The sequence below is a fragment of the Neomonachus schauinslandi genome, chromosome 7 (assembly GCF_002201575.2).
Source record: "Neomonachus schauinslandi chromosome 7, ASM220157v2, whole genome shotgun sequence".
NCBI lineage: Eukaryota > Metazoa > Chordata > Mammalia > Carnivora > Phocidae > Neomonachus > Neomonachus schauinslandi.
Genome location: NC_058409.1, coordinates 37,127,732 through 37,149,140, shown reverse-complemented (window position 1 = coordinate 37,149,140; position 21,409 = coordinate 37,127,732). Strand labels below are relative to the sequence as shown.

At 39.6% G+C, this 21,409-nt stretch overlaps 1 protein-coding gene across 1 annotated transcript in view; it reads right to left on the bottom strand.

The window, feature by feature from the left end:
• Nucleotides 1-20,733, bottom strand: part of STK32A (serine/threonine kinase 32A) — an 88,756-nt gene extending 68,023 nt beyond the window's left edge. Inside the window, exon 1 of the mRNA XM_021701957.1 lies at nt 20,600-20,733. Coding sequence (XP_021557632.1) covers nt 20,600-20,718 — 119 coding nt within the window. The 5' untranslated portion in view covers nt 20,719-20,733. The remainder of the gene's footprint in view (nt 1-20,599) is intronic.
• Between the last annotated feature and the right edge of the window lie 676 nt (nt 20,734-21,409).

Here is a 21,409-nt window from a genome sequence, read left to right as displayed (position 1 = left end):
CAAAAAGTTAAACATAATATTACCATTTCACCTAGCAATTCCACTCCTAGCTATCTAACCAAGAGAAATAAAAACATATTTCCTTGCAAAGACTTGTACACAAATATTCATTGCAGCATTATTCAGAATTGCCAAAAACTGAAGAAAGGCTAAATGTCCATTAACTGGTGAGTGGACAAAAGGTGATATATTCATACAGTGGAATAATATTCAGCACTAAAGAGGAATGATCTACTAGCGCGGGCTACAACATGGATGAACCTCATAAACATTAAGGTACGTGAAAAGAAGCCAGACATTAAGACATGACTTATTTATAATTTAATTTATATGAAATTGCCAGAAAAAGCAAAAGTAGAGATACAAAAACTAGATTAGTAGTTGCCTGGGACTCAGGTGGGCATGGGGATTAACTCTTAATGGGTAAAAGCAATCTTATTGAAAGGATGAAAATATCCATAGATTGATTTATATCAATTACTGCACCACTCCATAAAATCATTGAATTGTTCCCTTGAAATGGGTGAATTTTATGACATGTAAAATACACCTCAATAAAGTTGTTATTTTTTAAAAAAGGACAGTGAATAGGGAAAGAAAGGATTATGGTGTAGAGAGGTTATATATTTGTTCAAGAATCATATGTTAGGAAATTGTGGAAGCAGGATTGCATCGAAATCCACACGGTTAACATACATGCTGTATGAACAATGACCAATATAGTTCATAAAACAAAAAGCATCCAAAGCTTATAATAAAATCCTGCCAGGGAATAGAATAGTTATTTAAATAACTAAATGCCCTTTGAGTCAACTCCCAAAATTCAGTTTCTATGCCTCTAGGGTATTCTCATTCCAATGGTGGGACATTTCCAATCATCAGCCAGCCAGGCATCCATAGAAGAATTTTTAAGAACCAATGTTGTCCATGAGAGATGATGGACTCTGAAAAACAAACTGAGGGTTCTAGAGGGGAGGGGGGTGGGAGGATGGGTTAGCCTGGTGATGGGTATTAAAGAGGGCACGTTCTGCATGGAGCACTGGGTGTTATACGCAAACAATGAATCATGGAACACTACATCAAAAACTAATGATGTACAGTGATTAACATAACAATAATAAAAAAATTTTTAAAAAGATTACAAAAAAAAAAAAAACCAATGTTGTCCTATGCACTCAAAGGTTAGAACAATTGATCTGTGTTTTTCAGACTCTGAAAAGGGTGTGCTCACAGCAGGCTTTTCACAGTTTCGGAAAGGCACTACCTCTTGTGAGAAGAGATCCCTCAGGAATGGGTCAAGAGGAGGTTAGGGTATACTGTCCCAACTGTTAAGTTCAGATCTGAATTTTAAAACCTGCCTTTGGAGCAGTGGCCCATCATATTGCTCCTCTCGTGGCTCTGTAGTAATTTTCCAAAGTACATCCAATGTGAAATTCATAAAAAAACACAGTATTATTTCACCTAATTCATTTGCCATGACAACACAGAAAACCCAAGGTTTGCAAAAGCCTGATTTCAATAGTTTACAAAAAATATACCCAGCTGTTGTTGTTGTGTGTGTGTATTTAACTGAAATGCCACAGCATGAATCACAAGCTGAGGTAAAGAAAGATTAATAGCTTGGATAACATTGGAACCAACTTGAGACAACAATCTAAATTCTCTCTGCTATAAAGTTAGAGGGGGAGAATTTACAATCCAAATAAGCACGTATGACTTCTATTCCTTAATGTATCCAAATGAGAACACTTCCATAACGTTTGATGAGAGCCACGGTTGGTGAGGATATGAAGAAATGGGCACTCTCTTATGCTCTGATGGAGGGTAATTTGGTGAAAACTCCTTTGAAGACAACTCAGAAGTATCTCTTCAAAAACAAAATGAAACAAAACAAAAAAAGCCCACATGGTTTTTGACCCTGTAATTTTATTGCCAGGAACTTTCGCTATGGATACACTTGAAAAATTATAACAAGATGTACTTACAAGGAGACTCATTATATCACATAAAATAAAAAATAGTTTGCACGCAATAGGGGAGCATGTAAATAAATTATGGTAAATTCACAGTACAACAATTTTAAAAAATGAGGCAGATCTACATTCTGATATGAAAAGATTTCTAAGATACTATGAAGACAAGGTGAGGGAAAGAGCAATGTTATACTACAATATGTATTATAGGGTAGATGTTTAGTGTACATAAAAAGGATCTATTTCAGGGGTGCCTGGGTGGCTCAGTTGGTTAAGCATCTAACTCTTGGTTTTGGCTCAGATCCTGATCTCAGGGTGGTGAGATCGAGCCCTGTGCATGGGCTTTGTGCTCAGGGGGGAGTCTGCTTCCCTCTCTCCCTCTTCCTCTGCCCTTTCCTCCCTAACCCTGTGCTCTCTCTCTCTGAAATAAATAAATAAATCTTAAGAAAAGGATATATTTCAAAAGTATATATACACACACAACCACAAAAGGAAGATAAATAATTATATACATACACTGATATATGCATAATTTTCTGAAAATATAATAACTAGTTATCTAAATGGTAGGACTATAAGTAATTTTATTTTTATTTATAGTTTATTTACATTTTACTTTTTAATTATATTTTTATATTTAAAAGGCCTAATAAATATAACAAAAATATTTCCCTCTACCCTCATATGTCTAATTATGTTGTCTCCTTGCAACAAGTAGTAAATAAGCCCTAGAGATCTACTTCATGGTCAAGTGGATATAGACTACAATATTATAATCATCAAATTTTCTAAGAGCTAGAACATAATGATTCTAACCACTAAAAAGAAAGGATAACATTACACAACAAGATAGAGGTGCTGATTATTGCCACAATGGTAATCATATTACTATATACAAATGTATCAAATCAACATGTTGTACATCTTAAATATGCACAATGTTATATGTCAAATACATTTCAATCAAAAAAAGAGAAAAAAAAGGAAAAAAAAGATGTCATCTCATCAGGAAAGGAACTAACCCATTTGAGTCAGCTCCTGATCTATATAAAATACCCAAACTAGTAGTTTTTATCAGTTATTCAATGTTAACATTTCCCTAATTGTTCTAGAAATTTACTTAAAAAAAACTTTTATAGAATATTTAGGTCCTATAAATGGATTCAAACAAGGTGCATACTTTGTCCTTGGTTTATGTGCCTTTAAATCTTTTTTATTCTATAGCTTCCCTGACCGGCTCTTTTTGTCCTAGTAATTTTTTGTTGAAGAAGCAAAGTCATTTTTGCTGTAGCATTTTTGTAGTCTGAATTTTGTTGACTGCCTTCCTGTCATGTCTTTCTCCATGTTCCACAACTTTCTGTTCTTCATGAAAATTGGTGGTTGGATCCCACGGCTTGTTCAGATTCAGGTTTGATTTTGGGGGAGCAAGACCTCTTCATAGATGGTGTTGTGTACTTTTTTTATTATTATGTTCAGTTAGCCAACATATAGTACATCATTAGTTTTTGATGTAGTGTTCAAAGATTCCTTAGTTGCATATAGCACCCAGTGTTCATCACCACACATGCCCTCCTTAATACCCATCACCCAGTTACCCCAACTCCCACCCCCTCCCTTCTGTAACCCTCAGTTTGTTTCCCAGAGTCCAGAGTCTCTCATGGTTCATCTTCCTCTCTGATTTCTCCCCCTTTAGTTTTCCCTCTCTTCCCCTATGGTCCTCCATGCTATTCCTTATGTTCCACTGATGAGTGAAACCATACGATAATTGTCTTTCTTTGCTTGACTTATTTCACTTAGCATAATCCCCTCCAGTTCCATCCATGTTGATGCAAATGGTGGGTATTCATGCTCTCTGATGGCTGAGTAGTAGTCCATTGTATATATGGACCACGTCTTCTTTATCCATTCATCTGTTGAAGTGCATCTCGGCCCCTTCCACAGTTTGGCTATTGGTGTTGGGTACATTGATCAGAAGGTATATAGGACCTAAGTCTATCTTTTCAAGGTGTTACCAGCTATTAATCTCCTGAATGGCTATCTTCAAGAATTCCTTAGTGGTTGTGATATCTGAATTCTATCATTTCTAATTTATATTTTAGTTGGAGTACTTTTAGAAAGTGAATATGGCTTTGACCAGTTATTTGGTTACTCTGACACAGAGTTCACATTAGAAAGGTAGAACCAATGCTTACATCTTCCTTTTATTTATCATTTTTCAAAATGACTTGGTGGTTTCACAGAAGCCTCTGAAAGCAAGCAACAAGTTTTGTTTATTTTTTTTAGACATAATAAACTCACAGTTTTGATGTTATCCCCCTTATTGATGTTCCGTTCATAATGCCCATTCTTTGGCCAGTAGACATACAGTCAAGTTGGATCATGTGTTATTTTGATGCAATCCTAGTAGGCTTTGATAGCTTTTTGATCTCCTGATATGAAAAAATACTCCTGGCTATTTTGTAGGATTCCTCCTCCAAACTATTTGAATGATAGAAGTGTTGTCACCGTTACTAGGTCTTTTCAGTGGAGCGAGCTAGGAACAGATGGAGATATTTGGTATAGGGACAGGTACAATGTGTCCAGGAACACACAAATGGAACCTAATGTAAATACATTGGAAGATCTTAAGGGTACTTTCTATTGACATTCAAGACAACAGAAATTCTTAATCTCATCAGTATAATACCAGTGATTCCTTTCTCCCTTACTGAAAATCTTGGTTCTCAGGGATTTTGAGATCTCTCAAGGAGGTTCACCAAATAATCCTTCATTGTTTGCTTTATCCCATCATATATAAAAAAACACTCTCAGAATTGCAACATGAACACTACCTCCTACAACACCATTACGACAAACACTTTAAGATGTTTTTGCTATTCTTTTTTGTCATCGAGGTATATTTCACCAATGATGTACAGTAAAGTTATTGCTTGAAGGTTACTTGGAATAGTACATTTCTGTGTGGTTATGCCACAAACTGGATATATACTTAGGTTAATTTGTTTCACTTTATGTTGCATTTTTTGGAATTCTTTTTAAAATTTAATTCTGCTTTATAGTCATGTAAAACATTTATGTTTTCAAAGTGAAATCTGCAAAACAAGGTATACTGAGAAAACTCGAGATTCTATCTCTTTCTATTTCTTATAATCCCTCCATCTCTTCATTAAAACTTCTTTGAAAATATTTTTATTGCGGTAAAATATATATAGTATAAAGTTTATCATTTTAACCACTTTAAGTGTATGCTTCAGTGACATTAAATGCATTGACACTGTTGTGCAAACATCACCACTATGTACTCCAGAATTTTTCTTCATCCCATACAGACACTGTACCCATTAAGTAACCCCTCATTCTTCCTTCTCCGCCCACCTCTATTTTCTGTCTCTATGAATTTGTGTGTTCTAGGCACCTTGTCTAAGTGGTTTGTCCTTTTGTATCTGGCTTATCTCCCTTACCATAATGTTTTCAAGGTTCATTCATGTTGTAGCATGTGGCAGAATTTCATTCTGTTGTAGGCTGAATAAGACTCAACTATGCCATGTTTTGTTGATCCACCCATCTGTTGATGGATATATGGCTTGTTTCTACCTTTTGATTATTGTAATAATGGTGCTATGAACATGGGTGTACGAGTATTGGTTTGAGTCCCTGCTTTCAATTATTTTAGTACATGCTTAGGAGTGGAATACCTGGATTGCATGGTAGTTCTACATTTAACTTTTGGAGGAGGCACCAAAATGTTCTCCACAGGGGCTTCACCATTTTACATTCCTACTGGCAATGCACAATGGTTCCATTTTCTTCACAACCTTACTAACACCTTTTATTTTCTATTTAAAAAGAAATAGTAGCCTTTCCAATCAGTGTGAAGTGGTATATCATTTCGGTTTTAATGTGCATTTCCCTAGTGTCTAGCAATGTTGAACACATCTTCATGGGCTTGTTGGCCATTTGTTTATCTTCTTTGGAAAAAATATCTCTTTAGACACTTCGTCCATTTTTAAATCAAGTTATTTCTCTTTCTTGTTATTGAACTGTAGGAGTCCTTTATGTATTCTAGATGCAAGTCCCTTATCAGATACATGATTTGCAGATATTCTCTCCCATCCTGTGGATAGTCTTTTCACTTTCTTGATGGTGTCTTTGAAGGACAAATGTTTTTCATTTTCATGGGGTCTGATTTATCTGTTTTTTTCTTTTGTTAACTGTGCTTCTGGTGTCCTATCCAAGAAACCATTGCCTAATCTAAGGTCACAAAGATTAACACCTTTTTTTGTTAAAAAGAGTCTTATAGTCTTAGCTCTTACATTTAGGTCTACCATCCATTTTGAGTTCATTTTTGTGTAGAATGTGAGGTAGGGATCCAACTTCATTCTATGCATTTGGATATCTAGTTGTCCCAGCACCATTTGTTAGAAAGACATTTTCCCATTGAATTGTCTTAGCACCCTGGTCAAAAGTTAACTGACTGTAAATGTGAGTTTATTTTTAGATGCTCAGTTCTGTCCCATGACTAACTTTAGGCCAGCACTGCACTGTCTTGATTACTATAGCTTTGGAGTAAGTTTTGAAATTGTGACGTGTGAGCCCTCCAATTTTATTCTTCTTTTTCAATACTGTTTTAGCAATTCCCTTAAATTTCTTAGATTTCAAATACTTTAAATTTCTATGTCAGTTTTCAGGTCAGCTTGTCAATTTTTGCAAAGAAGCCAACTGGGATTTTGATAGGGATTATATAGAATCTGTGGATGAATTTGAGGCCACATTGCTTTTTCCACTTAACAGTATATTCTGGAGTGTAGACCTTAATAGTAACTAGATCTATTTCCCAGTCCCTCTCTCAGCTGCATAGAGTTGCATTTATGGATGGCACATGTTTCATCAAGTTGTTGCCTATTGGAGGACATTTGGGTTGTTTCCAGTTTCTTGCTCTTACTGATAGTGCAACTGAAAAAAATTTTGCAAATGTCTTTTTGTATTCTGGACAGAACAACTTCAGGGTAAATTCCTAGAAGTGGGTTTGCTAAGGTAATTTTTTTTTTTTAAAAAGGGTAAGGCATATGTAATGTTTGTTCTATATTGCCAAATTTATCTCTGCAGAGGGTGTTTATCATTTTGAATTCCCAGCAGCGATAGATGAGAGCACCTATTTCTTCATATTCTCTCTCTAGAGTGTGTTATCAAACGTCCAGAAGTTTTCAACTTCAGAAAAACCAAGCAGTAGAGGAAGAAGATTTGAAACTTATGAAGTGATCTTTCCCGGTCTCATAAGTAGTCTTATAAAGTTCTTCAAGGAAAAAAAAAACACACCTTCCATGCCCTCATCAAAACATGCAGAAATGACCTCATCCACTCTTGTCTATCTTGTGTATACAGTGTATTTAGGTTAAACACCCACGTATCCAAAATTCATCAACACGGATCATTGAGAATTTATGTAGATCTCTTTAGCAGTAGTTGGAATGAATTTGAGGGAACTACCTTAAAATAGTTATAATAAATGCTCATGAAAACTTCCTTTTTAGCCACAAGAAACTTCTATGTACATCTCAGGAGACCTAAAGAGTCTGGGTTTATCTCCCCTACACCTTAGAATTTCCTGACCTCTTCTCACCAGACATAAATTAAATGTTACCCTTCTGTGTTTCCCTCTCTGCACTTCCCCAGCAGTCTGCCATTTCTTTATAGAACACTCCAGAAACTTAGCTGTAAATGGTTGCATTGAATTATATTGTATTATAGCCATTAGAATTTTTTTTTTGCCTGAATTTCTCATTTGGCTGGACAATTTGAGGAATTTGTGTTTTCTCATCTCTGTTTCCATCAGCGACCCCTGGCATATAGCTCGGTACCTAATGAACACTTGTTTAGTCAGTGGCCATTTTACACATATTTATTGTGTATTTACTTGTACAAGGTGCTGAAGCTAAAGAAGGAAACCCAGGAACCCAGTAGGAAATAGAAATAAATATTTGTACAACAAATATGTAGTTATAAAATGTGCTAGAGGCCGTGAAAGAAAAGTTCAGGATACTATGATAGAGGCTGACAGAGGACCTACTTTTGATTGATGGTGGGGGCGGCGGGTGGGAGGGGAGGGGAAAGAGGTCAGGAAACCTTAGACAATGTAACACAGGTACCTGCCTGCTTCGAGTCATGGACTACAGCCTCCAGTAAAATGAGCAAAAATCTACAATTTACACAATGAAAAAGACTGTGGGCGATTTTTAAAAATCACACATAACAGCTTGCAGACTATTTTCCCGATGTTCTGATGCAGTAGCTGATTTTCCCCAAGCCCTGACCTTTCTCTGGACAAAGATCTGAATGCAATTTCGTGATCTGCCAGCTCATCTGTACTGGCTCTGGAGATGTTATTTATGAAGCTTCTCTGGGGAAATTTTGGCTATTATTATTTTCTACAGAATCTCTTGAGACAGTTACCTCAGAGAATAACACAGCCAGTAAGCAGACAAAGGGGAATAACACCATCTTGCTACTTACATAAAAGCAAACCCAAGACACAAGCTCCAGATGATAATGAAGAACAATTAAATCAGACTCTTACCCATAGAACTTACCAGGCGTCCAGAGGAAAAAAGTGTTAGAAGTTAAAACTCTTTGTGCTTCCTGGGAATTAGAGACCAACTGGAGAGAGACATTCGAGTGAGACGACTTTGGTCATTGATGGGATTGCAAATGGTCACTTGTGATCCAGAGAGTGGCTGGGGAGGCCCCAAGGATGCTAAGAGGTCCAAGAGGTGCTGAGTCACACATCTTGATTGGCTATTTCCCCAGAGGGGATGAAGTGGAGAGACAAGAAGTTCATCTGGGCACAGGGTGTGATCTACCCTCTGCCTGTCTAGCCAGAAAAGCAATGTTTCCTTACCGACCAGGTTCCCTAAGTCTCAGAATTCCGGGGTCAGGGGAGGGCTTCCCAGCACTGCTACCCAACAAAGAGATTCTTACTTGTGTCCTTCATGCCCTCCTTTTAGTCTGTCCATTTGTCATGCTCCGCACTTCCTTCACCTGACCAGTGGTTATAGTCTAACCAGACCAACTGCATCTTCAGACATATTTTGATATTTCTGCCTCTGACACTCATCTCCTGGGGCTTTTCTGTCCATCTCTGTTTCTGATATCCAGTGGTTGGAACTCTTCCAGGGAAGCAGGGAGGAGCATTATGTTTTATCTCAAACTGGAGGATATTCAGTTATAATGCGATTTTGTTCCACTACAAATATTATTGTTTATCAGGTTAAATGGCTCTTTAAAAATTTTTATTGATTTTACAGCTGTATATAATTTTTAAAAGTTTGGCTTTAGAGTTTTAGAAGTAGTGATGTCTATATAAGCAACATTCTAATACAGTATAAGTTAACACTGAAGGTCTTAGAGAATTTGGCGGGGTGGGATTTGGAATCCAGATTTACCATCACTTTCTGGTTTTGTGGTTTGGGCAAAAGCTCAAACCTCTCATCTTCAGCTGACTCATCTTTATAAGGGGACAAATACTAATTCCTATTTTATAGAATCTAGTATATGAAGATATGTAAGATGATATATGTAATATTTTAGCATACCCCCTCAAAAATAAGTCCTCAAAAATACTAGCTGTCTGAAAGAGTGACTCTACATATGCATGATTTCCTTAAGTACCCCTTGGCAATCTACTCCTGAAGCCTACTTCTTGAAAATAGACTTTTCAATTCGTCAAGCTTTGGTATGGTGAGGATATCTCCCCCACTTAAACTTCAGTTCTGATTAAACATACCTGGATTAAAACAGCAACAAACTAACATCTATCACGAGCACTCTCAGAAGAAAAAAACACAAAGTTGTGCAGACTGGATTAAAACACAAAGTTGTGCAGACTGGATTCACTTTACATTTATAACCACAGGTCTCACATAGATACTTAGAAAATCCTATTCTAGGGTGCCTGGGTGGCTCAGTCAGCTAAGCATCTGCCTTCAGCTCTGGTCATGATCTCAGAGTTCTGGGATCGAGCCCCACATCGGGCTCCCTGCTCAGTGGGGAGCCTGCTTCTCCCTCTCCTTCCTGCTCTTGCTCTCTCTCTAAAGTAAATAAATAAAATCTTAAAAAAAAAATCCTATTCTAATTCTCAGTTAGTTTCATACATTCCTTCACCCAGCAGCTTCTCTCCCCACAGTTTCCTGGACTATGCCCACTCCCCATTCTCGGTTGATGACCTCACGTGTCATGGTGGGATTGGCATGAGAACTCCTTCATCTGCCCACCAACACATCCACCGGCTTGCGAATCTGTGCACTTACGTACTCTGCTTTCTCTCCTAGCACAGTGAAAGCACCGCCCCACTTCCCCCTGAGGCCAGCGCATCACCTGAGTCCCTAGCCACAGCCATCTTGCCACCTTCAGGGGCTCACTCTGGCAATCCTCCCCATTCTGTCCCACATGACCGATTCTTTCTTCTCAATGGGCTCCTACTCTTTGCATTCAAACTTGTGTTATGTACATCTAAAAAACATATGTATTTAATAATTAAAATTTAAAAATATATTTAATAATGATATCAACAAATAATATATAAATAAAATAAATACATAACATATTTATAAATAGCCATAATATATAAATAAGAAAATATATAAAATAAATGTTCAAAATCTGTATTGCCGTATCTGATGATATGTACAAAAAAGATAATAGAACATGACCAACTAGCATTTATTTTAATAGAACAGGACCAAGTAAGGTTTATTTTAAGAAGCTCATTATAAGATTTGCAAATCCATTAATTTACTTCACCACATAATAGAAATGATCTCAAGAAAAAAGAAAACACATTTGACAAAATATAATACCCATTCATGATAAAAACTTCTAGCAAACTAGGACTGAAGGAAAACTTTCTTACTGTAATAAAGGATATCTACAAAGAGCCAAAAGCAAACATCATATGAAATCTTGAAATCTTGAAAAACTTCCCCATGAAATCAGGACAGACAAGGATGTCTACCATATTCAACTATGTTCTCAATGCAAATGCAGGAAGTATGAATATACAAGGTTATCAAAATTGGAAAGGAAGAAATAAAACTGTCATTATTAGTTAATAACATGATTACAAATATTGAAAATCCAAAATAATCTACAGGCCAACCAGTAGAAATAATCAGAGAATTTAGCAAGTTCACTGGACACAAAGTCAATATTAAAAATCAGCTGTATTTTGCTCAACAAACAACAAACTACTAGAGAATAAAATGTGGATAAGTAATTACCATTTGTCATCACATCAAAAATATTAAATACCTAGGAATAAATCTAAAGATAGATATGCTAGATCTCAAAAGTGAGCCCAAAGAGAGAAATTAAGGGATACCTAAATATACAGGAAGATATATATAATTTTCATGAATTGGAAAAGCTTACTATTTTAAAAAGACCTTAATTCTCTCTGAATTAGTTTCAGTATAAGCCACTACAAATACCAGCAGCTTTAAAATACCAGTTAACAAGCTGATTGTGAAATTTATATGGAATTGCAAAGGGCCAACTACAGTGAAGATAATTCAGAAAAATTACATTACTGAATTCTGTTACCGGTAGAAAGCTACAGTAATTTAGGTAGTGTGATACGTGTGTAAATGCACGCAAGGAGATCAATAGAACAAAGTCCGCAAATCCACACATATTTGGTAGTCTGACTCGCAGCAAATGTGTTAATGTGGTGCAGTAAGAAAAGGAGAAACTTTTCAGTGAATGGCGCTGGGTTAATTTGATTTCCATATGGGGAAAAAGTGAATCTTGACCCTGGATTACAGACCTACATGTAAAAACTAAAACAGCAATGCTACTAGGAAATAGGGTAGAATATATTCATCTTGGTATGTGCAAAGATTTCCTAAATAGGACACAGAAGGCACTGCCCATAAGGGAAAAGATGGATAAACTATACCACACTTAAATTCAAGCTTTTTGAGGGCTAAAAAAAAAATAACATCTTTGTGGAGTATAAAGTAAGTCACAGAGGGGAAATAATTTATATTCAAAAATGGACCAATGAGAAAAAAAAAACGATTAGAAAGATGTACAAGACTTATGCACGTCATAAAGGAGGATTTCAAATGACCAACAATCATATAAAAATGTGCCCAAACTCGTAAGTCACCAGGGAAATTCAAATTAAAACCACAGTGAGAAGTCATTATACCTTTAGTGGAATGCCTGTGTAAACAATACCCAATGTTGGTGAGGTTTTTACAGCAACCTGAATTCTCAGACATTGCTGATGTGCGTATAAACTGGACAACTTCTTTGGAAAACTGTATACCAGCTAAACCTACATAAATGCTAGGATCCAATGACTTAATTCCTACGTTTACATCCCCAGATACACGGACTTTTGCTTACCAGAAGATACAAACAAGAATGTTAATAGCAGGACTATTTGTAAGAGTCTCACACTGGAAATAACCCAAATATCCATCAGTAGAAAGATGTATAAATAAGTCATGGGACATTCATACAATGGAATATGAGAGAGAAATGATAATACATTAACACTACCCGTGACAGTATGGATGAATCTCACAACACAACAAAACCATTTTGTACCTCACCCTCCAAAAATACCATCGCTTGCTTCCTGTGTTCTCCTCAAGACCGTCTCTTTGATTCTTTGTCCTATCATGTGGACTTGGCTCTTATCAAGGTCACAATATTTGTATCTTTCCAAGTCCAAGTTCGCAGTCAGTTGTCTTCTTATTCCTGACCTCTCCACAACATTTGCAATGGTTTGCATACCTTCCTTTGTGAAAGAGCCTCTGGATTCTAGGATGCCGCCGTTGCCTAGTCTACCCCTAGCTTGTTGGCTAGCTTCCAGGCTGTTGCTTCTTTGTCTAGTTCCCTGAGTCTTCCTCCTCTATCAGAACTATAAGGGTGCTCTAAGTCTTTAGCCCTTGGCCCTTTTCTTCTAGCTATTTAACTTCTCTCCAGAGATGCTCTGTTCAAGTCCCTGGTCTAAATACCATCTACAAGCCAATTTTTCCCATATTTGTGTTTTGTTGGCCTTCTCCTTGGACCTTGGATGTCTCTTCTGAACTTCAGACTTACCGCCTATGTAGCAGCTCTATTTGGATGACTAAGAGGCAGCTCAAAATGAACACAGCTAAAAGAGATTTCTTGATTTTCACAATGAATCTGGTCCTCCTTGGATCTCCCCATCTTAGTGAATGACACAATCATTCACCAAGTGGCTCAGGTCAACAGTCTGGGAGTCATGAGTTATTTTACTCTTTCTTCTAGCCAAGGGGCAAGCATGTTTTCTGAGCAAGGCCAGCTGGACTCTCTCCCAGGACTTTGAAAGCTGAGTGGGTACACAGGGTTAGAAAATTGGTGGGAGCTGATTCATCCCAGCTGAGACAGCCGTAAGTGCCTGTCCGTTAGTTTCTGCTACCTAGATTCCCACAACCGCATTTGTCCCTTGCTTTTTCGAGACCTGCTTCTTCAGCTGAACGTCTTGAAGCTGTAAGCTACTCCATGTCGTCCCCAAGAACTTCTTTTTAGCCTAAATTTTCTAATAACTTCCTGTGTTTGCAAGAAAGGAATTCTCTGCAGTATCGATGAGTAAATGAATGAGCAAATGTCTGCATTATCAAGACTCAGTTTCCTATTAGTCCATCAGTCAGTCAGTTAACAACCATGTGGGCAGCCATTATTATGTACAGGCCACACAATTAACACTGTTCTCTGCTAAGATCTTTGGGGACTGCTGTCCATTGTTTTCCACTTTTCCAAGCTCCTCAGGGCCATACCCAAGGACAACTTCTTCCAATGATGGCACTGGATCATTCAGGATAACCTCCCCTTCTAAAGATCCTTAACTTAATCACATCTCCTCCTAAGATTAACACAGCTGGACATGAAGATAAGAAGAGCAGATTTTAGTTAATAATATACTACTGTTATAGGAATCCCATAGTGTGACCTGCTTTGATGTGTACAGAAGTGACCGGGTGTTTGACAGGGAGGATGGAGAGTGGATAAGCCAGGACCTGGGAGTCAGCGGGGTGAAAGTGACAAAGAGCCCAGAATGGGGTTGGTCTATGGGAAACTCATCTGGGTTTGTTAATTGGCACTTACCAAAGTTAGGCCCCTCCCCTCCCACAGAGGCCTGGAGAGGCGCCCTGTCTTCAGGTGTTAGCTGGAACAAACAGTAAATTCTCTTGGCAGCCTGGCATTTTCTCAGGCAGGCAATTTAAGGGGAGCTAATGTCATCCTAGGGATGTGGCCGAAGCTGTTAATAAACGATGTTAGTGTTTTGTTCAAGTGTTTATGGACCAAGATTGAGGCCTAGGCAAGAAGATGGTTCAGAAGAGCTGGCTAGAATTTGGTCAAGAGGGAGGCCCAATGTAATCAGACGGGTCCTTCAAAGATGGACGAGAGAGCCAGAGAGTTGGAGTCAGAGGCTGGAAGAAGCTGTGTGGTTGGCTTTGCAGGTGGAGGAAGGTGCCTTGAACCAAGGAACGCAGGTAGCCTCGAGAAGCAGGAATAGGTAAGAAAACATTCTTCCCTAGACCTCTAGAAGGAACATAGCCTCGAGGACAGCTTCCTTTCAGCTGAATGAGGCTGATTTTGCGCTTCTGACCTCCAGAAGTGTACAATACTGAGTTCGTGGTTTTTAAGTTGTTTCATATTCCTTTACTATGAAATCAGTAAAATTTATTTACAGTGAAATGCACAGATATTAAACATAGAATTAATGAATATTTGCAAATATATGCCCTGATACAGGCAGCACCACAATCATGAGAACAGGGTATTTCAGCCACTCCCAAAGTTTCCCACATGCTACATCTCGTTAAACCCTGCATCCTGTCATTGTTCTGATTAGTTTTGTCTGTTTGTGAACTTGCAGGACAAATGGGAATGCAGGACAAAAGGAATAGCTTTTGTGAAAATCACTTTAACCCCAAGCACTCCAATTCGCGTTGTTTGAAGCCACTAAGTTTATGGTCATTTATGGCCATAGGAATCTAATACGGCAGTTATTTCAGCATAATGTAATTAATATAGGTATTTATCATTTTCTTTAGAATGTCTGCATTCCTATATTTTATATAAAAATATGTACTTTATATATATATATTTTTAAAGATTTTATTTATTTGAGAGAGAGAATGAGAGACAGAGAGCATGAGAGGGAGGAGGGTCAGAGGGAGAAGCAGACTCCCCGCTGAGCAGGGAGCCCGATGCGGGACTTGATCCCGGGACTCCAGGATCATGACCTGAGCCGAAGGCAGTCGCTTAACCAACTGAGCCACCCAGGCGCCCTGTACTTTATATTTTAAAAAATTAATTTTTTAAAATTTAGGACAAACCCAAAGACTTTCTAATGGCCAGGCCAGCTCACGCGCACAGACACAGGTCTACTCAGGAATCTGCTCTGGGGCTGAGGGGACATTCCATTTGGGGTGGGGCCTCACCGAGTTTTTGTTTTAAGTCCTCATTTATTTTTTTTTAAGATTTTATTTGTCAGAGAGATAAAGAACGAGACAGAGAGAGAGAGAGAGAGAGAGAGCACAAGCAGGGGGAGGGCTAGAGGGAGAAGCAGGCTCGGGACTCGACCCCGGGGATCATGACCTGAGCTGAAGGCAGCCATTTAACCAACTGAGCTACCCAGGTGTCCCATAAGTCCTCATATATTAAGCACCTACTATGTGTGAGGTGTTTTATAAATATATTCTTAGTAATACCTTCTGCCCTGGGTATTGCTGTTATGCCCAATTATGGAGGAGGAAGCCAAGCAAATACACAGTGTAATTTGGTCTATTCCCAGTCACCAAGTGGGAAAGCAAGGATTCAAACTCCTGTCCCTCTCACTTCAGGGCCTGCCAAGAACCTGGAGTGGGCCTGAGTAAATGAGGGGGTGTTTTTGAGTGTGCAGGAAGTGGTAGATTGGGCAAAGAGCAAAACCTGAAGCCTGGTGCCATCACCAACTCCATTATTCATTCATTCATTCATTCAGCAGAGATCTGTTGAACCCTTACTGTGTGTGCAAGGCATTACCGTGGGAGCAGTAAACAAAATATACAAACATACCTGCCTCATGGATTTTGTATTCTTGTGGGATGTAAAAGACAATAAAGAAAATAAATTACATTTCCCTCCTAATTTGTAAGAGTCCTACAAGATGTCCATAGGGGATGGGATAGTGTAGCAGGAAATGCAGGGTTTCTGCAGCCAGAATGCCTGGGCTTGAGTCCCGGGTCCGTCAGTTCCTGGCTGTGTGGTGCTGGGAAAATGACTCAGCCTCTCTGAGCCTCTGTTTCTCTGGTGTAAAATCGGGCTAATAATCCCTACCCACCTAAATCGTTAGGATGAGTAAATGAGACAATAGGGGCAAAACTCTTAAGTAACAGAATTCCATTGGCAGGGAAGGTCTTTTTGATTCTGTGGCTCTGGAGGCGACCTTGAGTTCTCACAGTTCCTGAGTCTGTGGAGAGACACTGGTGCGGAGTCCTAAGAAATGGAGGTTGATTTCTATTTATTCGGCCTTGCTCAGCTCTCTGACAGGACCCCCTTTTCACAGTCCCGATAGAGGTGGTCCTTTCCACTTAAAACAGACGGTCTTGTCTTCTCATTTCCTGAGACCACACGTGGGCCCCTTCTGTTCCCAGAACAAGAGACGAGGGAGAGGGCAGCATGGCGCCCCGAGGAGCAGGAGCGGGGCTTGTGCGGCTACAGGCTTAGTCTCAACCGGCAAAAGCCGCCTGGGGAACAGGGCTCTGCTGGGCAGCACTGGGGCCCATTTGTTTGCAGGCTCTGGGTTGCCAGGGCTTTGTGAGCAGCCCTCAGGGAGGGACTCGCAGGAAGATTTTATTTGCTTTTCCCCGGACGCCAGCCCTGTCAGGCAGCCTTCGCCTTATAACGCGGCCTACATCCGACCACTGTGTTCCCGAGTGGAGTCAGGTCTGCGGAGGCTGGGAAGGTTGAATTTTAATTCAAAATGTGTTTTCACCCTTAATTCTGCTGCCCCAGACAAGGACACACACACACACACACACTCCTGTTCTACTTAGTCCTTCATGCACTTCTCAGAGTGGATACATTTTTTATATCCTTTGATTAATATGAGCCTCTCACAGTTACTGGAAATATGGGGTCGATCAGGGGCTCTGCCCACCACTGCTCACCACTGCATCCCCCTACTCTGAGTTTGTGTTACAATTAGGGTTGCCAAATTTACTAAATAAAAATACAAGGTGCCCACTTACATTAGAAATTTGGAAAATGAATAGTTTTCAGATAAAATAGGTGCTGTGTAATATTTGGGACATGTCCTAAAAATGATTGGTTATTTTTCTAAAATTCAAATCTAACTGGGTGTCCTGTATTTTATCCGGCAACCCTAATTCTACCTTGTTTGTGTTGCTCGGTAAATATATCCATGAATGAGGGAATGAATGGGGCTAATGCACGATTAAAAGCAGAAAACCAAATGCAGACATTTTTCTGGCAAGTACATACCAACGTGTTGGAAGTGGTTGTTTCGAGGTGGTAGCATTTTTGGAGAATTTTCATTTTTCTATGTGATTTTTCTGTTCTTCAAGTTGACTGCCGTGTGTACAGTTTTCACATATCACATATGTATGTATTTATACCTCTAGACACACACACACCCCAACTTCTTCTTTTTTTTTTTTTAAAGATTTTATTTATTTATCTGAGAGAGACAATGAGATAGAGCATGAGAGGGGGGAGGGTCAGAGGGAGAAGCAGACTCCCTGCTGAACAGGGAGCCCGATGCGGGACTCGATCCCGGGACTCCAGGATCATGACCTGAGCCGAAGGCAGTCGCCTAACCAACTGAGCCACCCAGGGGCCCCCCAACTTCTTAACATTAGTGTAAAACCTGCTTGAAAGAAACAGTCTGTGTTTTTCCTCAGCCTGAAAACCAGAATTTTCTGAACACATCCTTAGGGGTTAGCGGCATTTTGAGTATCCACAAGAAGACTACTGAAAGCAATATTGAGAGGCCTACGTAGCTTACCAATACAATAGAGTACACAAGGGGTACACAGGAATTCAAAAGGATTGCTGTTACATTATTAATCATACAGTGCTTCTTAAGAAAATTGGCTCCTGAAGCTTTGGGGATGTAAAGATAAAACGAGCTAAACCTAGGACACAAAATGCTGATTAAATTGTACATAATGGGGGATCTCTGAATCTTTGTTCTTTGATTTGCAGAATGAGGGTGGAAATCAAAACAAACATAAGCTCTTACAGAGAATGAGTTGAAGACTTGGCCCTCCCCCACCATTTACATAACTTCCTGGGATGTTTTGAGGCTGAGCCCCTCCGGACTTTGTGTCTGGGGTAGCCCACAGTGACCCAGCAGTGACGGACATGTTCAGAATGCTACACGTTCATGGAGCAAGGAAGGGAAAGAACTCCCATTTATATGATGTTTGCTCTGTGCTGGGCATGGCACTGTATCTCATTTTGTTCATAAAAACAACCCCCAAGTTACACACATCAACCTCGTCTTATAACCATGTGACTTAAAAATGATAAAGACGGGGGTGCCTGGGTGGCTCAGTCAGTTACGCGGCGGCCTTCAGCTCAGGTCATGATCTCAGGGTCTTGGGATCGAGCCCTGCGTTGGGCTCCCTGCTCAGTGGGGAGTTGGCTTCCCCCCTCCCCCTCCCTCTCCTTCTTCACCTGCTTGTGCTCTATCAAATAAATAAATAAAATCTTACAAAAAATGATGAGTATTGCTCACAGGTCCCACCTCCAGAAGTATTGCAAGGTGCTTAATAGTTGGAGAGTCACTTACATTTCTTATGTTGTACTTACTGAGGCAGAAAGCCTTTATTAGAAGGAATAAATATGCTTTCTGACAATTTTTATCTCAGGATTTGAAAGACTGTAAGTTTTCTGCTATACTTGAAGGATGCCCCCCTCTCAGTTTACAGTTCTGAATGTGGTACTAGAATTAAGGTGGGGCGGATTTCTTCTCTCTCCTCCATCACTATTAATGGTGTCCACCATCCTGCGTGGTTCCGTGTGAGAGGAAGGCTAGGCTCTATGTCACGTTATCACCAAGTCCGCATGCGTGGGGCACAGAGAGTTGCCTGCATTGACAAGTTACGGCAGAATCGTAAACTTTGGCTAGCTTCAAGTCTCCGAACACCCACCTCACAAAAAAATAAAATAAATAAAAATGGGAAGGGACTGAAATCCGTTTTGATTATTCAGTGATGAGGGACCGGCATGAAAGGGGGAAATGCTCTGTCCTTCTGAAGGGTTCCTGGTCTTAAAAGGAGAGAATTAGTTGGCTGAACTTTGGAAGAAGGAAAATGTGACTTTGAACAAAGGGAGGATGTGAATTGAGAGCACCTTGTCATTGTCAGGGTGGGCGGGGGGCGGAAAGTCAATCTGGTGATTGCTAAACGTGGGGAAGAAAGAGCCGCATCCATGTAACACTGCGTGGCAACGCTGTGAATAGGCCACTCTGAGCTACTGATTAAATACACCGAGCGTGGGCCAGAATTGGACTCCACTGTGTCTGAGGAGGGCACGAACCAAAGGGACCCATTTCCAGGTCACACAGAACCATATTTTCAACTATGGTGTGGAGTCTTGGAGCAAAGTGTATATTAAGTGAACTGTATTAATTAAGGATGGAGGGAGACAGGTTTTATGCATTAACTCCTCCAGAGAAATGTCCCTAAACACACAGTGACATTCCAGTTATTTTTCCATTAGTATTCTCTGAATACTTTCTTTCTTTCTTTTTTTTTTTTTTTTTTTGCCTTCGCTAGTAGAAACTGCTTGGTATGCATATTTAAGTGACAGTCACACTGAATTAGCTTTAAGAATAGGCTCTTAACATAATGGATGCATTAAAGTGTAGAGGAAAATGAGAGAGCCACATACAGACCTCCACGCATAAGAAAAGAGCAGGGAGTAAGAGACACAGCCAGCTTCTAGCCATTTTCTAAGCCTTGGATTATGATCCTGACTTTGGGAGGAGATCACAGTTACCTAATGTCCAGCCACTGATCTGAGTTAGCTCCAGCTCTGTTAGAAGCTATTTGGTGAGAAAGGCAGCACCTGTCCTTTTCCAGCTCCCAGGTATATATATGTGGCCGCTCGAGAAGGACGCTACAAGGAATCCATGTCTACTGCCAGTCATTCTAGAGAGCAAGTGCTTTTTTGTACAAGTTCTCAAGATCAACCTCCCCTCAGCCGTTGATGACCTACTTAGTACCCAACATCGCTGCCCCACAATTAATGGGGGAAAAGTATCTCAACGAATGACAAGACATCTGAACTCATTCTTTGTCAGCCTATTTAGCTGCCATGTTTTAAAAAATATATGGTCCTCAAGGACCGGGGGAACTGTGACAAAAAACAAAAACAAAACAAGCAGTATTTATTCGTGACAAAAAACAACAATTTGTTTCATTTAAAGCCAAAGAAATCAAGGAGAACCAAAGCCCTTGAGGAAGAGCCTACTGAAGATTTTGCAAATGCACACCTGGAAATCAAGATGGGTTTAGGGAACAGTGTTTGGGGGTGAAGGTAGAAATGACTCCATTCAGAGATCCCGTAAAACCACTTACCACAAATTAACCAGGAAAGGATGCTCCAGACCCTGCATGATCTGGAGTTCCTTGAAGACATTTCTCACTTCGTTGCGCTCCACGCACTTTTGTTTGTTCATGTACTTCATTGCGTACATCTTCTTGGTATCGTTCTTCTGCACGATGCAGACCTAATGGCACAAACCAGAATGAGAAAGTGGTCAGGGAGTTGACAGATCACGGCCATGGGAGACAGGACAGGAGGTTCTCAAAAGCATGGCCTGGAGGCCTCACCACTTGCAAATTCTCTGATGCTGACGTTGCTGCTTAGCTCTGATTTCAGAGTAGAAAATTTCATTTTCTTCCCCTGTATCAGGTCAGTTCGTGAATCTCTGTTTTCTCAAGCAAGCCTGCCTGTTTTTTGCTCTTTGGGTTTTGTTTAGACAGCATGTTGGAGAAAATAGCTGCTTCCTTGTCAGGAATCTTCCAACAGCCAATGACATGCTATTCTGCTTTGAGTGACTGATATGGGCACGGCTAAACTGCCGAGCCGAACAACACTGCGCCAAGAATTTCTCTTTACACAGTAGTTGATAGAACCTAAAAGGACTTAAAGCACTGGGAAAGCACTGCACATGATGTCCATGGTTCTGAAATTCTTTTAGAGGTTCTAGATGTCTGATAAAGTGGGCAGGAGATGATTTTAAAATCCAAGTTCAATATGAAATAAGAAATACTCTCAAAGTATGTCTCTACCAAGAAACTAATGATCAGGATTTGAATCTAGAAGTTTCTTGCAAAAAAATTAGGCTGGATCTATCTTTCATGGTCGATTTTTGAAAATAAAAA